Source organism: Macaca nemestrina, chromosome 14, assembly GCF_043159975.1.
Source record: "Macaca nemestrina isolate mMacNem1 chromosome 14, mMacNem.hap1, whole genome shotgun sequence".
In the NCBI taxonomy this organism is placed as follows: Eukaryota; Metazoa; Chordata; class Mammalia; order Primates; family Cercopithecidae; genus Macaca; species Macaca nemestrina.
Genome location: NC_092138.1, coordinates 84088685 through 84108206, shown reverse-complemented (window position 1 = coordinate 84108206; position 19522 = coordinate 84088685). Strand labels below are relative to the sequence as shown.

Here is a 19522-nt window from a genome sequence, read left to right as displayed (position 1 = left end):
TTTTTTTAATGGATCGTTGCTCTGTCTCCCAGGCTGGAGTGGCGTGATCTTGGCTCACTGCAAGCTGTGCCTCCAGGGTTCACGCCATTCTCCTGCCTCAGCCTCCCGAGTAGCTGGGACTACAGGCGCCTGCCACCATGCCTGGCTAATTTTGTTTCTGTATTTTTAGTAGAGATGGGGTTTCACTGTGTTAGCCAGGGTGGTCTCAATCTTCTGACCTCGTGATTCGCCTGCCTGAAAGTGCTGGGAGTACAGGGGTGAGCCACCACACCCGGCCGGTGCAAGAACTTTTCACAAGTCTGTCTATGTTGCCCAGGCTGGTCTCCAACTCCTGGACTCAAGCAATCCTCCTGCCCCGGCCTCCCAAAATACTGGGATTACAGGCATAAGCCACCACACCCAGCCCTAAGTATTAACTCTTAAACCCTATGAAGCAGCACTGCTGTTACCTCTATTATCTCTTAACCACAGTGTTTTATTATCTATGTAAGCAGCTTTTTTTTTTAATTTTATTTTATTTTATTTTGAGGCAGAGCCTCGCTCTGTCACCCAGGCTGAAGTGCAGTGGTGCGATCTTGCCTCACTGCAGCCTCTGCCTCCCAGGTTCAAGCAATTCTCCTGCCTCCGCCACCTGAGTAGCTGGGATTACAGGACCAGCCACCACATCCAGCTAATTTTTTGTATTTTTGGTAGAGACGGGGTTTCACCGCATTGGCCAGGTTGGTCTTGGTCTCGAACTCCTGATCTCAGGTGATCCGCCTGCCTCAGCCTCCCAAAGTGCTGGGATTACAGGCGTTCCTTTTTTTTTTTTTTTTAAGGACTTTTGCTCTGTCACCCAGGCTAGAGGGCAGTGGTGCCATCTCAGCTCACTGCAACCTCTGCCTCCTGGGTTCAAGAGATTCTCCTGCCTCAGCCTCCCAAATAGCTGCGATTACAGGCCTGCGCCGCCACACCTGGCTGATTTTTGTATTTTCAGTAGAATAGGATTTCACCATGTTGGCCACGCTGGTCATGAACTCCTGACCTCAAGTGATCTGTCCGGCTCGGAATCCCAAAATGCTGGGATTATAGGTGTGAGCCACCGTGCCAGGCCAAATCTACATAGCTTTTTCAAATCATAAATTTATAAATAACATTTCACAAAGATACAACCCCCAATACTCATTAGATCTAATAGCTTTTTCCTTCGCAGTAGAAACATCCTTTCTTAATTCCCATGAGCACTGCTCAACTCCTGTGGCTTCCTTTAAGCTCAGTCCCCTGCCTCATCTCCTCTTTCCCTAGCTTCCTCTGTGGATTACTTGGCATGGGGATCTTCCTGGAGCATTGCTGGGTTGCAGACCCTCCTAGTTTCCTATTAAATATATACTTAAACCTATTATTCAAAGCCTGCATGAGAAGGGCTCGCCCTGCTACCAATTTTAACCGGCCACTCTAACAAGGCTGTGTGCGCTAGTCAACGATGAATCCCCAAAATAACTCTTCCATATGGCTTTAGTTAATTATGTCCCATTCATCACCAAACTTGGACTACCTAAGAAAAACATGTTTCCTGAGAATAGGGACTATTACTTTAAAACTACAGAATTTGGCCGGGCACGGTGGCTCACACCTGTAATCCCAGCACTTTGGGAGGCTGAGGCAGGTGGATCACGAGGTCAGGAGTTCAAGACCAGCCTGGCCAAAATGGAACCCCTTCTGTACTAAAAACACAAAAATTAGCCGGGCGTGGTATCCTATAGTCCCAGCTACTCGGGAGGCTGAAGCAGGAGAATTGTTTGAACCTGGGAAGTGGAGGTTGCAGTGAGCCAAGACTGCACCACTGCACTCCAGCCTGTGTGACAGAGCAAGACTCTGTGTGAAAAAAAACAAAACAAAACAAAAACTACAGAATTTAACAACTGGGAAAAATCTTTGACATTACCCACCAGTTTTTCCCCCACCACACTTCTATCACTACTATAGTGGTTATCTGGACTTTTCAAGTTCCTTACTAGGCTAAGGTAATGTTACACTTTTAAACCATAGCCCTTCATGCCCAGAGATGCAGATTTGGATTTGGGAGGTGGCGGGGGGGGTTCTCGTCCCTACCCATTCAAAGCTACTTTTATAGCCTAACCTCCTATTTTTACTGATAGGAAATTGAGGTTCTTCAGAGAGAAGTGACTTGCTCAAGACCTTACCATGAATTTATGAAAACTGGGATTCTGTTCCAAAGACCTTTGGCCTTGCTCTGTTTTTTGGTTTTTTTTGTTTTTTGTTTTTTGGTTTTTTTTTTAAATAAGCTTTTTGTATTTCAACAGTTTCTCTACTTACGTCCTTTTTCGATTACAGGGGCCAACCCAGAATACCACATTGTATCTAGTGAACTCACTTTTTAAGACTGAGATGAAATTCAAAGAACATAGAATTAACCGTTTTTAAATGAGCAATTCGGTGGCATTTAGAACATTCACAATGTTGTGCAACTACTACCTCTATCTAGTTTCAAAACATTTTCCTCAGACCCTGGCAATCAGCAGTCTGCTTTCTTTCTTGTTCCTTTTTTATGCTTTTCACAGCATTTAGCACAATGCCATATACCTACCTAGGAGACACAATAGTTTAGTTTTAATTGTTTTTATTGAAATATAATATACAAACCAAAAGATACAAATAAGTGTGGAGCTGAATTTTCACCAATTAAACACAGCCATGTAATTCACACCCAGACCAATAAACATTAACTGCACCCAAAGAAACCTCTTTAATCTCCCCCTGCTGCCTTTTTTTTTTTTTTTTTTTTTTTTTTTTTTTTTGAGACAGGCTTGCTCTGTCACCCAGGCTGAAGTGCAGTGATACGATCACAGCTCACTGCAGCCATGACCTCCCAGGCTCAACCAATCCTCCCACCTCAGCCTCCCAAGTAGCTGGGACTACAGGTGTCCACCACCACATCCAGCTAATTTTTGTACTTTTTGTAGAGATGGTTTCACCATGTTGCCAAGTCTGGTCTTGAACTCCTGGGCTCAAGCGATCCACCAGCCTTGGCCTCCCAAAGTTCTGGGATTACAGGCATGAGCCACCACACCCAGCCTAATCTCCCTTTCAATCCTCCCCATCTCTCCAGTGGAAATCACTATTCTTTTTTTTTTTTTTTTTTTTTTTTTTTTTTTTTTTTTTTGAGACGGAGTCTTGCTCTGTCACCCAGACTGGAGTGCAGTGGCCGGATCTCAGCTCACTGCAAGCTCCGCCTCCCGGGTTTACGCCATTCTCCTGCCTCAGCCTCCCGGGAAATCACTATTCTGAGTCCTAACAGCACAGTTTAATTTTGCTTGATTGTGTAGTTAATATAAATGAAATCATATTATATACTCTTTTGTGTCTCACTTCTTTTACTCAACAATGTGTTTAAGATTTATTCATATTATTGCGTTCACAATACTGAAAGATTAAGGTAAAATGTTTCAAAAGGTGGAGGCTGGGGGGAGAGTGGGAACAGGTCTTTCAGTCAAGAACAAGAAAAGACATAAGGGAAATAGGCTACACCAAACAGCAACATTTTAAAATTTCCCATTCTATTTGGGCTCTTAGATGGTCCTAATTATTTTTAGTTATCAATAACCTCAGGGACGGAACCGGTGTCAGGAAAGAAATGTTGGGCAGGGAATCTGGGATAAAACAAATAATAATTGCCCCTATGGAGCGTGGTTATTAGCAGACATTGCAGAGAGAGCCCAATGTAACATGGGGCAAATTATTTAATCTAGCTGGCAATTGTTTTCCCAATCCGTAAAGTGAGAACAGTAACATCGTTGCTGTCAAGATTAGATAAATGAGGCCGGGCGCGGTGGCTCAAGCCTGTAATCCCAGCACTTTGGGAGGCCGAGACGGGCGGATCACGAGGTCAGGAAATCGAGACCATCCTGACTAACACGGTGAAACCCCATCTCTACTAAAAAATACAAAAAACTAGCCGGGCGTGGTGGCGGGCGCCTGTAGTCCCAGCTACTCGGGAGGCTGAGGCAGGAGAATGGCGTCAACCCGGGAGGCGGAGCTTGCAGTGAGCTGAGATCCGGCCACTGCACTCCAGCCTGAACGGCAGAGCGCGACTCCGTCTCAAAAAAAAAAAAAAAAAAAAAAAAAAAAAGATTAGATAAATGAATGTAAAATGCATGGTACTGTCCCTGACTCTTTAATGCACAGCAAACATTATTTCCTTTCTACCTCCTTCCTTGTTGAATACAGATCAGAACTCTAGTAGCTGGAAACTAAGCAGTGTCATATTTCCCTAGCCTTAGGCCGCTATGCCCCTTAAATTTAAAATTATAAAGTATACAACAGGTTTGGGGTACAGATTTTGAGAAATAAAAAAAAAATTTTTTTGAGACAGAGTCTCCCTCTGTCACCCAGGCTGGAATGCAGTGGCATGATCTCAGCCCATTACAACCTCCGCCTCCCGGGTTCAAGCGATTCTCCTGCCTCAGCCTCCCGAGTAGCTGGGATTACAGGAGCCTGCCACCACACCCGGCTAATTTTTTGTATCTTTAATAGAGACGGGTTTTCACCATATTGGTCAGGCTGGTCTCGAACTCCTGACCTCAAGAGATCCGCCCGCCTTGGCCTCCCAGAGTGCTGGGATTACAGGCGTGAGCCACCGAATCGGGCTGAGAAATAAAATCTGAGAATAAGTGTAATGTGACCCACTAGTGTCCTCTACATTTCGAAGTCAACTTTTCAATAATCCCTGAAGAACTACTTGAAAGGCATTCCTTCGCTAGGGCGATGATCCCCGATCGCTATTTTACCCATCCAATCCTACTAGTTTACCCAAGCCCCCATAAGCCTCATCAGATCCCTCCTGCCTCAGCACATACAGACCTTTGGTCGGATCTATCACTGTACCTATCGTAGGTCTGATGCCCCTATCAAGACTTGGAGTTTTCCTAATGCCCATGTCTTTCATATCACATCTCTCAACTCATAGCATTGCCGTACCCTGAGAAATAAATGACACTGGTACAAAATTTCTCTGAAACCTTAGAAGTCTGGCGCTGAACTCAACAACTTTAGCTTAGTCCGCAAAAATGGACTAGCTAATATTGTGTTAGGCATAATGGTGCTGTTTTAACGGCTTTGACATCCAATTATTCTTTCACCAAGCCATTAACCAGAGCCGAGTTTGCCCTAGGCTGGGAAAAGGAGTGCGGTGAAGTGAACCCTGGGCTGTAACTACCTCCGATTCGGGCTCACACCCAGGGACCCTCCCACGCGGTTCCTGCGCCCCCCGTGGCCTCCCTCCTGCGGTTCGCTGCACAAGCGCAGGACCCGGAGCGGGGAGGGGCGGGCCCTCCAGGCACTCGACACACCCAATTGGCCAGGCCTCAGCGGGTGTGGGCGGGGCTGCGACGGGAGCGGAGGAGTCTTTGGAAGAGAGCCTTCAGGGGGCGTGGCCTGGATTGTGGGGGGGCGGGCCGTGGGGGGAGCTGCTTCCGGGTGAGCCCTCCCGCCCCCCACATGGTCCCTGGGAGACGGGAGCGGGAGACAGCGGTGACAGGCGCAGCGACCGGGAGACCTTAGGGAGGCAGGTGAGCGGGGGCTGGATGCGGGGAGATGGCGGACTTGGAGGACGGCTCCAGGGCGAGGCGGGGACTGTGGCACCAACAGTCCCGCGTCCCCAGATTGTGCTGTGCGCCTGAAGCCCTGGCGGTGCAGCCGTGTACGGAGTCCCGTGGAGCGTTTGGTCTAGATTGTTTGGTCTAGATTGTCCCACTGCAGCCGGGGTTGGAGGCCCGGGTTCGGGGCTCCGCGCCTCTTCTCTGGGGTTTAGCCCCTCGGATACCGCCGGGGCAGACTGCATCGATGCAGAGCCCGAGGTGTGGGTGGTGGTTGGTGGTTGGTGGTTGGGGGGCGGGTAGGGAGGTGAAAACACTAACAGCCGTTTTGTACTAAGCATTGCGTGCATTGACCCTTTTTTTTAATTTTATTTTGAGATGGAGTTTCGCGCTTGTTGCCCAGGCTGGAGTGCAATGGCGCGATCTTGGCTCACTGCAATCTCCGCCTCCCGGGTTCAAGCGATTCTCCTGCCTCAGCCTGCCAAGTAGCTGGGATTTCAGGCATGTGCCACCATGCCGGCTAATTTTTGTATTTTTAGTAGAGACAGCGTTTCTCCTTATTGGTTAGGCTGGTGTCGAACTTCCAACCTCAGGTGATTCGCCCGCCTCGGCCTCCCAAAGTGCTGGGATTACAGGCGTGAGCCACCACGCCCGGCCTGACCCATTCATTTCTTACAACAACCCACTGAGGTCGGTTCAAGTCCCCATTACTAAACAAAGAAACGGAGGTCACACAACTAGAAAGCTACAGAACTAGGATTTGTACCCACATCTATCAGACTCCAGAGCCCACACACTTAACCATCCTGCTACCAACAGCAACCAGGTCCAGAGTCAGTTCACCCAAAGCTCTCCACAAGCCCAACATGCTGGGAAACAGATTTGATATCTATCCTTAAAGTATGGAGGTGTCATGGTGGGCACTGAGGACCGGGCTGCTGGAGACTTCCCCCAGATCTGCTGCTGACCCACTGCTTGATCCTGGACCTGTGTCTACCCCTCTCTGAGCCCAGTTTCACCCTTGTTTCAATCAGCAAACTTTAAGAAGCCTCTTAGCCAAGATATTCTAGGATTCTGGGAATGGCAGCTTCTCCTTCTACGTCCAGATGGCTAACCCCAGAGAGGGTCAGGCTCTTCAAAACCCCAGGGCAAGGCTGGGTTCTCATTCTTCGCTTTAATCCCTGTGTCTAGCACTTCAGCAGGCCCATAGTAGATATTCAGGAAGTGTGGGTTGGCTAAATGAACACTTCGTCCCTTTTGAGAACTGCTTGACAGCCACTCTCCTGGGCCTTTGTGGGGCTTTGGATTTCTCAGTTCTGGCCACCTTCTACCTAGCTGGCTCTCCTGACTGCCTCCTCCCTGACCAGTGGCAGAGCCTGCCAGGGCTGGCAGCAGGTCCTAATCCTCTGTGCCAAGACCCACAGCCTCTGGAATCCTCAGCATAGTACAACATGCGGGGGTGGGGGGTGGTGTATGAAGCTCTGTCTCAGCCCCTCCTGGTGGCAGCGCTCAGGGCCCAACTTCAGTTACTCCCAGTTTGGGGATGTTGCCTTCCATGGGAGGAGATGCTTTCATATTAAATCTGAAACACTTATTATCCTTCACTGTCCCCTCTTCCATGAAACTACCCTTGACTCAGAGACACAGTCCCTTTCACAGCACCTGGGCCACCCCTCTACTCTGGCAGCTGGATGGTGATTATTTTGTTTTTCCTTCACCACATAACCTGCTGGAAGGCAGAGACTCCACTTCAGAAATCTTGGAAAACCCTGTGGCCCTCAAGGGTTTGAGCGCATATTCCCATCTGGTGTGGTGCAGAAGGTACAGAGCTGTACCAGGACATCTTGTTCCAACCTAGCCCCACTCCTAATAGTAATAAAATTAGCTACATGTTTACTGTGCAGCTACTTGGTGCCAGACACCTACCTCAGCCCTATCAATAATCTCCACAGCCTTGCAAGTTAGAGATATCATGCCTATTTTGTAGATGATGAAACGAACACTGAAAGGTCAATGACTTTGCCCAAAATTACACAGCAGAACATAGACCTTTGTAACTGGGACTGTCTGACCCTGAAACATAGTTCTTTCTGCACTGCCCTATACTCTGCGTCCCAGCAAAGCTAACCTGTCTGATGTGGGTGGACAGAGGTGCTGGACCTCTTGGTGGCTCGCTCCTGTCTTCAGTGTGATGATGTCACAGGAATTTAAGTTGTAGTTTGCAAGCTCACTTGATTTGGGAGAAGTGCCCTCCCAGTCTGTGAAATCCTCCCAAACTCTAAGGGCCTTTTTGCAAAGCAAAACCCATCCTGCATTTGGTGCTGCCAAGTGGAGTGGGAAACTCCACTTATTAAGCGAGTTTAATAACAACGGAATGACTCTATGGTGTAGGTATCAGGGCATTGAAATAGAAGTCAGGAGCTGCAGGGTCAGTTTCTAGCTCTGTATGTCATTCACTGTGATCTCCAACAAGTCCCGTTGACTCTCTATACCCCATTTACCACATTAAAATGTAGGGGACTAAACAGGATTGGCAATTTTCAAGCTTTTAATATTTTCAGCACTGACACCTGTTTCTCAAATCAAATCTCTCTCTGAATCTTAAAATTCAAAAACAGATCAAAGTGAACTGCTATAGTGAGACTGTTCCCTTTACTCTAACCCTGCCCTGGTCTCAGGGGCTCCTAGGCAGCCCTGCCACAGGGTTTCTGCTAAGCAGGAGCCAGTAGTTCCCTCAGCTCCTAAAGGCGATGAGGAGTTGAGGCCAGTGGAATGCAGCTTTGGATTCTAGAAGCCAGAAAACAACAGAAGTTGTTTGTGGGAAGTGAATCAGAGAGATTAGCCCTCTCTTCAACATCTGCCTAGACTCTAGAATGGCATTAAGCAAGTCATTAAACCACTCAGAGCCTCCGCTTCCTTATCACTAAAAGTTAGAACAATTCTTGCAATGAAATGAGATACTACTACGAAGTACCTTAGTGCTGTGCCCAGCACAGAATGAATACACTCAGTATGTTTTCCTTTTGTTTATTCTGTCTCTCCAGCGCCCAAAGCAGAAACAGTATGGGCAAAGAGACGCCTACTGAATCAGGTGTTTATCAGTATTAAGGAATATAGTGTATAAAACCCAGCATTTGGAGTCCAGAACAAATTCAAATTCTGGCTCAGTCACTAAGTAGCTATGTGGTCTTGGGCAAACTGGGTTACATTTTGGTAATTCTCTCAATATTCAAAAATAGTCTCTCAGCCAGGTGCAGTGGCTCACACCTGTAATCCCAGCACTTTGGGAGGCAGAGGCTGGCGGATCACTTGAAGTCACGAGTTTGAGACCAGCCTGGCCAACATGGCGAAACCCTGTTTGTACTAAAAATACAAAAATTAGCTGGGTATGGTGGCACATACCTGAAGTCTCAGCTACTCGGGAGGCTGAGGCAGGAGAATCACTTGAACCCAGAGGGTGGAGGTTGCAGTGAGCCAAAATCGAACCACTGCACTCCAGCCTGGGTGACAGAGCCGGACTCCATCTCAATTAAAAAAAGAAAAGAAAAGAAAAGAAAAAGAAACTTCTAGCAGACATGAGAGCAAAATCAAGTAGAAAATGGGTACTCAGGACTATCTACTGAGTAATTGTCTGTTTGGAGGTTGAGACATGATTGGGGAGGCCTGGCCTGCCCCTGTGTCAGGTGATGGGGCTGGCCCACCCAGGGGTGTGGCAGCAGGGCTGGCCCCTGTGTGACTTGTGATAACCCCACCCTACCAAGGAGGAAGACTGGATAAAATGGGCCCCTGAGATGGCTGTGGGGAGCCAAAGGGGCCTAAGAGACTATGGGGAGAAGGACAGCCAGTTCCTAGGCAGCCCTGCCCCACTGTTTCTGATAAGCAGGAGGCAGTTGTTCCCTCGGCCTCCTGAAAGCAATGAGGAGTTGAGGCCATGAGAATGTAGCTTTGGATTCCAGAAGTCAAGGGCCTGTTACAAAGGTGGTTTTCTGGGAAGCAAATCAGAGGGATTAGACCTGGCTTCAACATCTGACTTGACTCCAGCCTACCAAAGGATCTCCCAGTTCACCTGGGAGTTAACACACCAGGGTTCTAGTCCTCTTACTTGCTGTGTGGCTTTGGTTAAGTCCTTGCCCCTCTCTGGACTTTGAGGTCCCATTCATACAAAGTGTAGTTGGACTCAGGCCAGCCAGCCCCCATTTTTGTGGCCCTTTTCCCCCCATCCTTTGGCTATGGGATATTCTCCCGGGCATCTCCAAAAGGAAGTGTCTAAAACAGAGCTCTCCACCTCCTCTCCAAGCCCAGCTCCCCACTGCCCTCTTCCTGCCCTGTCCCTGTCTCCGCTGCCGTCCAGGTCAGGCAGGCAGGCCTAGAGCATCTACCCTGAGACATTGCCTCTTGGCTGCCTTAAGACGCCCCCTTCTTCTCTGCTCCCAGCCTCTGCATTCCTCTGCTTCCCGTCTGCTCTGCTCAGCCTGCAGGACTGATGTTCCTAAAGCCAGGTGTCAACCAGGCCACTAACCCTACCCACTGTTCAGAAATCTTCCCACAGCCTCAGCCTGGCCCCCTCTCATCCATCCCCTCCATACACACTTGCCCCAATTGCCTCCTCAGCTCCTCAGAACAGTCCACAGCCATCCTCCTTCCCCACCTTTGCCCCTTTCTTCCCTTCCTAAGGAAATGTTGGCCCCCTTCTCTCCACCAGGCTGAACCCATTCATCCTGCAAAACCAAGTTCAACCCCCTGTCATTTCGTTTGTTTTTTTTTTTTGAGATGGAGTCTCACACTGTCGCCCAGGCTGGAATGCAGTGGTGCACTCTCGGCTCACTGCAACCTCTGCCTCCTGGGTTCAAGTGATTCTCCTGCCTCAGCCTCCAGACTCTGACTACAGATGCATGCCACCACACCCAGCTAATTGTTTTATTTTTATTTTTATTTCTGTTTATTTATTGTGAGATGGAGTTTCTCTCTTGTTGCCCATGCTGAAATGCAATGGTGCCATCTTGGCTCACTGCAATCTCTGCCTCCCAAGTTCAAACGATTCTCCTGCCTCAGCTTCTGAAGTAGCTGGGATTACAGGCATGCGCCACCACACCCGGCTAATTTTTTTTTTATTTTTAGTGGAGATGGGGTTTCACCATGCTGGTCAGGCTGGTCTCAAACTCCTGACCTCAAATGATCCCCCTGCCTTGGCCTCCCAAAGTGCTGGAATTATAGGCGCGAGCCACCGTGCCTGGCCTAATTTTTGTATTTTTAGTAGAGACAGGGTTTCACCAGATTGGCCAGCCTGGTCTCAAACTCCTGACCTCAAGTGATACACCCGCCTTGGTCTCCAAAGTGCTGGGATTACAGGTGTGAGCCACCGCACCTGGCCCGTGTCTTCTAATACGCCTCTTCTGACCTCCTCACTCCCACTGGAGCCATGGCTCACTTCTGGTCAGGCTCCATGCACTCAGTCAGCCCTGCCTCGCAGGACTGCAGTACCCACTCAATGAGAAATCACCCGTGAAAATGCCAGGCATGGTCTGGCACACAGTAGGTGCTCAAGAAACAAATGTTAATGCCCCAGCTTCCTTCTGTCTTGTATCCACGAATTTGGCATTTGGGGCATATTTTTGTACTTCACGTAATTAAATATTTACTGTGTGCCAAGGTCAGTGTGTGACAGAGCACTGTGGGGGAGGCAAAAATGAACCAACTCTGGACCTTGCCCTGCAGAAGCTCTGTCTACTGGCACGAGATAAGACAGGTCCGGCCGGGCGCGGTGGCTCAAGCCTGTAATCCCAGCACTTTGGGAGGCCGAGACGGGCGGATCACGAGGTCAGGAGATCGAGACCATCCTGGCTAACACGGTGAAACCCCGTCTCTACTAAAAAATACAAAAAACTAGCCGGGCGAGGTGGCGGGCGCCTGTAGTCCCAGTTACTCGGGAGGCTGAGGCAGGAGAATGGCGTAAACCCGGGAGGCGGAGCTTGCAGTGAGCCGAGATCGCGCCACTGCACTCCAGCCTGGGTGACAGAGCCAGACTCCGTCTCAAAAAAAAAAAAAAAAAAAAAAAGACAGGTCCACAAATAACTTATAGAAGAGAGACTGCAATCTGGACAAGAAAGCCTCAGTGGGAGAGGGAAGGAGAACCCTGTAGATTTGGGTGTGGGGAGAGCACAGCCTTTCAGGTAAAGGGACAAAGTGAGGAAAGCAAGAAGGTGTACTTGTGCTCGTGGAGCCCAGGAAACTCCTTGGGCTAGAAAAGATTTGGTGGCACCCTATACAGTGTACGTATGTGTCTGTCTGTCCATCTGACATGAATGGTACTATTTTCTCCTATTGGTGTGAATTGTACCTAACAAGAAGTCCATGTCCCAAGGTGTTAGCAGTACTTTTCTCTTTTCTTTCTTTCTTTTTTTTTTTTTTTTTGAATGAAGTCTTGATCTGTCGCCCAGGCTGGAGTGCAGTGGCACGATCTCGGCTCACTGCAACCTCCTCCTGGGTTCAAGTGGTTCTCCTGCCTCAGCCTCCCCAGTAGCTGGGATTACAGGCACGCACCACCACGCCCAGCTGAATTTTTTTGTATTTTGAGTAGAGGTGGGGTTTCACCATGTTGGCCAGGCTGGTCTCGATTTCCTGACCTCAAGTGATCTGCCCAACTCAGCCTCCTCAAGTGCTGAGATTACAGGCGTGAGCTACCATGCCTGGCCAACAGTACTTTTTCTAGAGGTAGAATTGCAGGGGATTTTTCTCTTTTTGCTTATCTGCACTTTTCTAAAAGTTCTGCCATGAACATGGGCATTTTTTGTGGAATAAACAAAGTTTAAATATTGGCTTCTCAACATGCCCAGCTAGAAAATTATTTTTTTGGCCAGGCACCATGGCTCACGCCTGTAATCCCAACACTTTGGGAGGCCAAGGCACGGAGATTGCTTGAGCCCAGGAGTTCAAGACCAGCCTGGGCAGCATGGCAAGACCTCCATCTCTACAAAAAATACAAAAATTAGCTGGGTGTTATGGTGCACACCTGTAGTCCCAGCTACTTGGGAGGCTGAGCTGGGAGAAGCAGTTGAGCTCGGGAGGTCAAGGCTGCAGTGAGTCGAGATTGTACCACTGCACTCCAGCCTGGGTGACAGAGACCCTGTCTGAAAAAAAAAAAAAAAAAAAAAGAAAGAAAATAATTTTTTTAAAACAGTTGTTGCTTGCTCAGATGTTTACTTTAAAAGATAATAATGAACAGAAAGCAGTCATATAAAATACAAGCCCAAATTTTATATCATTAGATTCTGATTATCATGAAAGTTTCTAAAGACTTACTTTCATTTCTCAACTTACCTTGTTGACCAGCAGGGATTGGTGAACCATGCTGTGAGTAGCATTAGGCTAGAGAGAGGGGAGGCAGGAATCTGGAAGAGCTGTCTTCCAGATGTGACCATCTCCTGAGGACAGGGACCATGTCTCATGTGCTGCCCATCTCACCCCACAGACAGAGCTTGCAGCCAACAACGCCCCAGGAGCCCTCGGTTCCAACCAACTGATGCCCCTGTGCCCACTGGCCCATGCCATGCAGCCCCAGTCTGTTCTGCACAGCGGCTACTTCCACCCACTGCTTCGGGCCTGGCAGACAGCCACCACCACCCTCAATGCCTCCAACCTCATCTACCCCATCTTTGTCACGTGAGTCTCCAGGAATGGGCCAGACCTCTGCTCTGCTGGTTGGGGTTGGGGAGGGAGTGTTGACTGCAGCGGGCATCAGTATTGCTGGGGGTGGCAAAGTGAGCTGTCAGCTTGAAATTCAAGGTACTGGAAGCAGCCTACTTGGATTAAGGACAGGAATCTTAGGAACAAAACAAACTTTGAAAGAACTCATTCATCCCATTTGGAAAATTAGAAGAATAACCCTTGCCTGCCATCCTGAGCTCTTGCAATAAGACAGAAGCTGAGAAGGTGCTCTGTAGGTTGTAAAGTGCTATGTACCTGTAAGAGATGGCAATCGTGATTGTTAATGATAACGCAGACATTTACTGAGTACTTACTCTGTACCAGGTACTACGCTAAGCACCTACACACATGATCTCATTCAATTCTGAGAGCATTTGTATGAAGAAGGAGTAGCTATCCTCTAGAACATCAGCTCCTTGAGGGCGGGGATGTTTGTCTATTTTGTTCACTTTTGTATCATCAGGGCCTAGAACAGTACTTGGCACATAATAAGTACTCAATAAATATTTGTTGAATGAATGAATTAACCACGCATGATAGACATGAAGACCTAAGTCTCCAAGAGATGATAGAACTTGGCCACGGTCACCCAGGCAGTGAGTGGCTGGGATAAGAAGCAAGGACCTGCCAAATTCAGAGTCCAAGTTCTTAACCACTTAATTCTTTCCTGTAATTACCATTCTTTTAGTACAGTTGCTACTGTTGTCACTGTTATTTTTGTTGTTCCTATTATTATTTCAGGCCCTGGGCTTGACCAGGCAGGGAAGCCAGACACTGGATCCCACCCTCTTCCCACCATCTCCACTGCCATATTTCTTCCCTGCTTCCCAAGCATCCCTCTCAGTTGCCCCCTCACCACTGGCCCTTCCCACAGCCACCAATCCATATCCCACCCCCACTCTTGCAGGGATGTTCCTGATGACATACAGCCTATCGCCAGCCTCCCAGGAGTGGCCAGGTAGGAGACATGGAGTTGGGGGGCCAGGGGGTGGTGGAGGGAAAGATTCCACAGGTGGAAGTGCCCGGAGGTAAAAGCAGACCTAGGAAGTAGAAGATGCGGACAGGCAGACATCAGCTCAGTAGAGGGAAGGGTTTCCCCGGGGCCAGAGCTGTTCTACAGTGGGAGGGGCAGCCCTATAGAGTGATGTGCTACCCATCACCAGAGGCGTCGCGGCAGAGGCTGTTGCGGAAGGGATCTGAACTGCAGATGGGAGTTCAATAAGAGGGCCTTGGAGGAGCCTTCCACAGCCGAATTCCAGAAGAGCTCTGCTACTCAGGGCCTCGGTCTTCCCTCCTATTTAGTGGACGTGTCCCTGCCCCTTCCTGTCCTGGGGGCTTGAACCCTCCTGGTGCCATATGCAGCTTGGTTTCTAACAGAGGCACAGTGTGGTGGAGTCCAGAGGACCTTTGCCTGGGACCTGCCTTCCTTCAACCCCTCTACCCACCCCCACACAGGTATGGTGTGAACCGGCTGGAAGAGATGCTGAGGCCCTTGGTGGAAGAGGGCCTACGCTGTGTCTTGATCTTTGGCGTCCCCAGCAGAGTTCCCAAGGTGAAGAATCAAAGGAAGGGCTAAGAAGGGAGGTTGCGCTCACACCCATAATCCCAGCACTTTGGGAGGCCAAAGCGGTTGGATCACTTGAGCCCAGGATTTTGAGACCAGCCTGGGCAACATGGCAAAATCCCATCTTTACAAAAAAATACAAAAGTTAGCTGGGTGTGGTGGTGCGTGCCTGTAGTCCCAGCTACTCAGGAGGTGGAGAGGTGGGAGGATCGCTTGAGCCCAGAAAGACGAAGCTGCAGTGAGCCAAGACCGCGCCAGTGCACTCTAGCCTGGGTGACAGAGCAAGACCATCTCCAAAAAAAACAAACCAGAAAAAGGAAGGGAGGTTGGGCGAGGGTGAGCTGAGGGTCCACACTGACCGCTTCCTTACTCCCATATGATGCTGGCCCTGGGGCCACAGGTAAATGGACATGGTCCCTGCCCTTAAGTCAGCACCCAAGTAGGGTCAGTCCTCTGTGCTTCCTTATCCAGGGGCTGTGACGATGAAGGAAGGAGAGGGCCAGGGCTGTGCTCTGTGATGGCTGCCATCCTGCCTTCCGAAGCAACATGTAACAGATACACTGCTTTGTCCCTCCCCTGCCCCTAGGACGAGCGGGGTTCCGCAGCTGACTCCGAGGAGTCCCCAGCTATTGAGGCAATCCATCTGTTGAGGAAGACCTTCCCCAACCTCCTGGTGGCCTGTGACATCTGCCTATGTCCCTACACCTCCCATGGTCACTGCGGTGAGCTCCCTTCCTCCAGCCCTGCTGGCACCCACACTCCCACTGCCCACTTCTCACCAGCGTGGGGACAGGCCAGGGCCCAAAGTGCTCCCTAAAACCCAGTCATCTCTCCTGCAGGGCTCCTGAGTGAAAATGGAGCATTCCGGGCTGAGGAGAGCCGCCAGCGGCTAGCTGAGGTAGCACTGGCATATGCCAAGGCAGGTGAGTGAACCACCAGCAGGGATGGGTACCTCTGGGTCAGGGAGGTCGCAGAGTGGCTAGGACGGTCCCAGAATTCTGAAGGCCACCCTCTGCCCCACAGGATGTCAGGTGGTAGCCCCGTCAGACATGATGGATGGACGTGTGGAAGCCATCAAGGAGGCCCTGATGGCACATGGACTTGGCAACAGGGTAAGGGCAGGGAGCGCAGCACGGGGTCGGGAGGAGAGAGTCTGCACCAGCCCTGCCCCCGTGTCTGCTAAGAATCACAGAACTGCCGGGAGCAGTGGCTCACGCCTATAATCCCAGCACTCTGGGAGGCTGTGACGGGTGGATCACTTGAGGTCAGGAGTTCAAGACCAGCCAGGCCAACATGGTGAAACCCCGTCTCTACTAAAAACACAAAAATTAGCTGAGCGTGGTGGCAGGTGCCTGTAATCCCAGCTACTCGGGAGGCTGAGGCAGGAGAATGGCTTGAACCCAGGAGGTGGAGGTTGCAGTGAACTGAGATCATGCCACTGCACTCCAGCCTGGGCAACAGAGCTAGACTCTATCTCAAAAAAAAAAAAAAAAAAAAAAAGAATCACAGAACTGAAGACAGTGCTGGATGAGGTTTTGGGGAACCATGTCAACCTCTGGGCCTCTGATGGGGAAATCAAGCCCAGCACTCCAACAGGACCAGAACACAGGCACTCTCCCTCCCAGCCTAGGTTCTTTCTCTCCCTGCCACATCACCCTGGGACACCTGGCAAGGGCCGACTAAGCCAAGATCCCCATTGTCTCCCCATAGGTATCAGTGATGAGCTACAGTGCCAAGTTTGCTTCCTGTTTCTATGGCCCTTTCCGGTGAGCCGGGGTGGGTGGGGTGAGCAGGGGTGGGCGGAGTGGGCAGGGGTCTGCTGTTAAATCCCTGCCCATTTGGCCCAAAGCTGGAGCCCACCCGGATGACTCTGTTTTGCAGGGACGCAGCTCAGTCAAGCCCAGCTTTTGGGGACCGCCGCTGCTACCAGCTGCCCCCTGGAGCACGAGGCCTGGCCCTCCGAGCTGTGGTGAGTCACTAGGACTTGAGCCCCACCCTCAGCCCCTCCCAGACACCGCCCACACTCGACCCTCATCTCTTAGGACCGGGATGTACGGGAAGGAGCTGACGTACTCATGGTGAAGCCGGGAATGCCCTACCTGGACATCGTGCGGGAGGTAAAGGACAAGGTGAGCGCAGGTCCGAGGCAAAGGGGGCTCAGAGGGCTGGGACAGCGTTTTCCACAGACTCTGGAATCTCAGTGTTGGAAGCAGTCTGCCCTTGAGCAGAAATCCTCTCCTCCCCATCCCTGCCCAGGAACCACCATGGCCTTCTGTGTCAGGGCTTGCAGGAGCCTCAAACAGCCCTGCTTTAACAGTTCAAGAGTGGGCCAGGCTGCTGGCTGCAGTAACCCAGGACACGGGGCTCAAGATGGTCACAGATTGAGCAGTGGGAAGGGACGCTCCCAGAGCCACATTAACCCTCCATTTCAGCCTGTCTCCCTGTCTGCTTCCCTGCAGCACCCCGACCTCCCTCTCGCCGTGTACCATGTCTCTGGAGAGTTTGCCATGCTGTGGCACGGAGCCCAGGCTGGGGCATTTGATCTCAAGGCTGCCGTACTGGAGGCCATGACTGCCTTCCGCAGAGCAGGTAGGCAGGCAGGGGTTGGGTGTTTTGACCTGTGCCACAGGGACTGATAAGCACTCTGCCTAGATCAAGGAACGAAGTCCTGAGAGCTTGGAGTCTTATTTCGGGAATTACTAGTGATCTAAACAGACACACATTGAGGAAGAGATATGGAACTGCAGCATAGAACATGACATGGTGAAGCAAGCAGAGCCCTTCATTCATTTTTGGTTGTGAGAATGTGGGCAAGCCACTTCTTAGAACCTCAGTGTCCTCACCCATAACTGGATAACTGGGGACAAGATACCTGGTGCGTGATTGTCCTGAGGATTAAATGAGGTAGTATCACTCCATAAAGGGGGCTCATTTTGTTAGAACTGTACACCAGCACAGGAAGGGAACTTGCATCTTACCTATATCCTTCACTGTGCATATTATTCTTTGGTAAACTGAGGTCCCAAGAGAGAAAATGACTTGCCCAAGAAATACAGCTGCCCAAAGCTGGACTCCGTCTCATGTGGTGTGCCCACAGGCTGTGCCTCTTCATGGTAGCCTTCTTCCCCGCCTGGCCTTCCCATCCCAGAAGGTGTGCTCGGAGCTGATCACCATCCCCCGCAACTTTCCGCATCTCTCCCAACACAGGTGCTGACATCATCATCACCTACTACACACCCCAGCTGCTGCAGTGGCTGAAGAAGGAATGACGGAGACAGTGCAGGCCTGAGAACTAGAACTTTAAAACGTTCCCGGGGCCTCAGAGAAGTGAAAACCAAAGTAAATCCTGCTTTTAGAACTGTGCCCTCGTGCCCTCTTCCTGCTCACATGCTGGCGGGGCCCAGCAGCCCTGGGTGGTTTTGCCAGCATGCTGACTCTTGGAACTCCCAGCTGCATCCTATGAGCTCTCCCAAGCTTCCCTGCCCCTCGCCTGGGTCAGCCATGAGGCTCACCTTTGCCACCCTCAGCTCTTTCCTCTGGTGTGGCTTCAGCTTGAAAGCAACCTGGAATCGGGGGCACAGGCTTTGGGGCATGGCTGGGAGAGAGTCTTGGAGCATTAGGGGAAGAGGAGAGCAGAGGGATCTCGGGGCCTGAGAAGCCTTGGAACTCTTCTGGCAGCAGAGCTGGGTGTGGGAATGAGGCCTAGATCGATATCCCTGGGTTAGAGTTGAAATTTGCTGCAATTCCACTGGAAGGCATTTCCCACACAGGCCAGAGGTTGCCAGGCTGCCTGAGGTCTCCTGTTCTACTCTGAACCATAAACCCAGAGAAGAATTACTCATTAAGCAGCAGAAATACTGCCTGAGGATCAAAACTCAGAGGCAAAGAGGGAGTTCCTGACTGCTGGAGATGCCACCACCACAAATACTTTTTATTCAAGAGATACTTTTTGAGAATCTCTGCTCTGTTCCTAGGTTCAGTGCTGGGTCCTGGGAATACAGCAGGACAGACCTCAGCTTGTCTCTTCATAGAAATTATACAAAGAGAATAGGGGAGACAGCTAAGAAGAAAACAAAGAAATAAAGCAGTTACAAATTTGTGATAAGTGCTCTGAAGGAAATAAGGGGTCTGAAACAAAGAACAACAGGGCGGGGGCCTCTCTTGAAACGGTAGTTGGGAAGGAGGCAGACATGCACCGGTGATGTGGTGACAGGTGCTGTGAAGGAAGTCACCAGGACTTGACCTGCTTTGAAGGATCAGAAAATACTTCCCTGAAGTACTGACATTTGAGCCTAGACCTGAAGGGTGAGCCGTCAAGCTAAGACATAATTGGAGAAGAACGTTACAGGGAGAGGGAGGAGTTGTGCAAAGGCCCTGGGGCTCCTACCTGGAGGAATGCAAGGCTAGCCTGTCTGGAGCACTGAGAGGATGGCCTGAACTGAGTGGAGACAGACCAAGACCAAACCATGCAGAGATCAAGGGCCACATTCACCTTTTCAGAGTGACTCAATCAAATTTTGCAGTTTGTAAAAGTATTTTAACAGTCCTGTGGCAAAGTGGAAATGAAAAGTCTTGATGGCATGGACTGGAGCGGGGACAGTGGGGATGGAAAAAGGGGAATGGATTGTGGATGTGTTTAGAAGGTAGATTAGATGCGAGG

At 50.2% G+C, this 19522-nt stretch overlaps 2 protein-coding genes across 3 annotated transcripts in view; one reads left to right on the top strand and one right to left on the bottom strand.

Moving 5' to 3' along the window:
* C14H9orf43 (chromosome 14 C9orf43 homolog) overlaps positions 1 to 4998 on the bottom strand; it is a 28608-nt gene extending 23610 nt beyond the window's left edge. The window contains exon 1 of the mRNA XM_071078217.1: positions 4978 to 4998. The gene's annotated coding sequence lies outside the window, so the exon portion shown is untranslated. The remainder of the gene's footprint in view (positions 1 to 4977) is intronic.
* Positions 4999 to 5454: 456 nt separating this feature from the next.
* LOC105487060 (aminolevulinate dehydratase) lies at positions 5455 to 18961 on the top strand. 2 transcript variants are annotated; one of them, XM_011750339.2, is made up of 12 exons: positions 5455 to 5567; positions 13063 to 13253; positions 14206 to 14256; positions 14754 to 14850; positions 15449 to 15584; positions 15702 to 15785; positions 15886 to 15974; positions 16573 to 16628; positions 16744 to 16831; positions 16905 to 16991; positions 17322 to 17451; positions 18070 to 18961. In XM_011750339.2, exons 2-12 carry the CDS (start codon positions 13114 to 13116, stop codon positions 18129 to 18131), a joined length of 1020 nt encoding a protein of 339 aa, XP_011748641.1. In that variant the 5' UTR covers positions 5455 to 5567; positions 13063 to 13113; the 3' UTR covers positions 18132 to 18961. The 2 variants fall into 2 exon arrangements, with proteins under 2 accessions (XP_011748641.1, XP_011748640.2); XM_011750338.2 differs by having other exon boundaries at positions 14040 to 14256.
* The last annotated feature ends 561 nt before the right edge of the window (positions 18962 to 19522 follow it).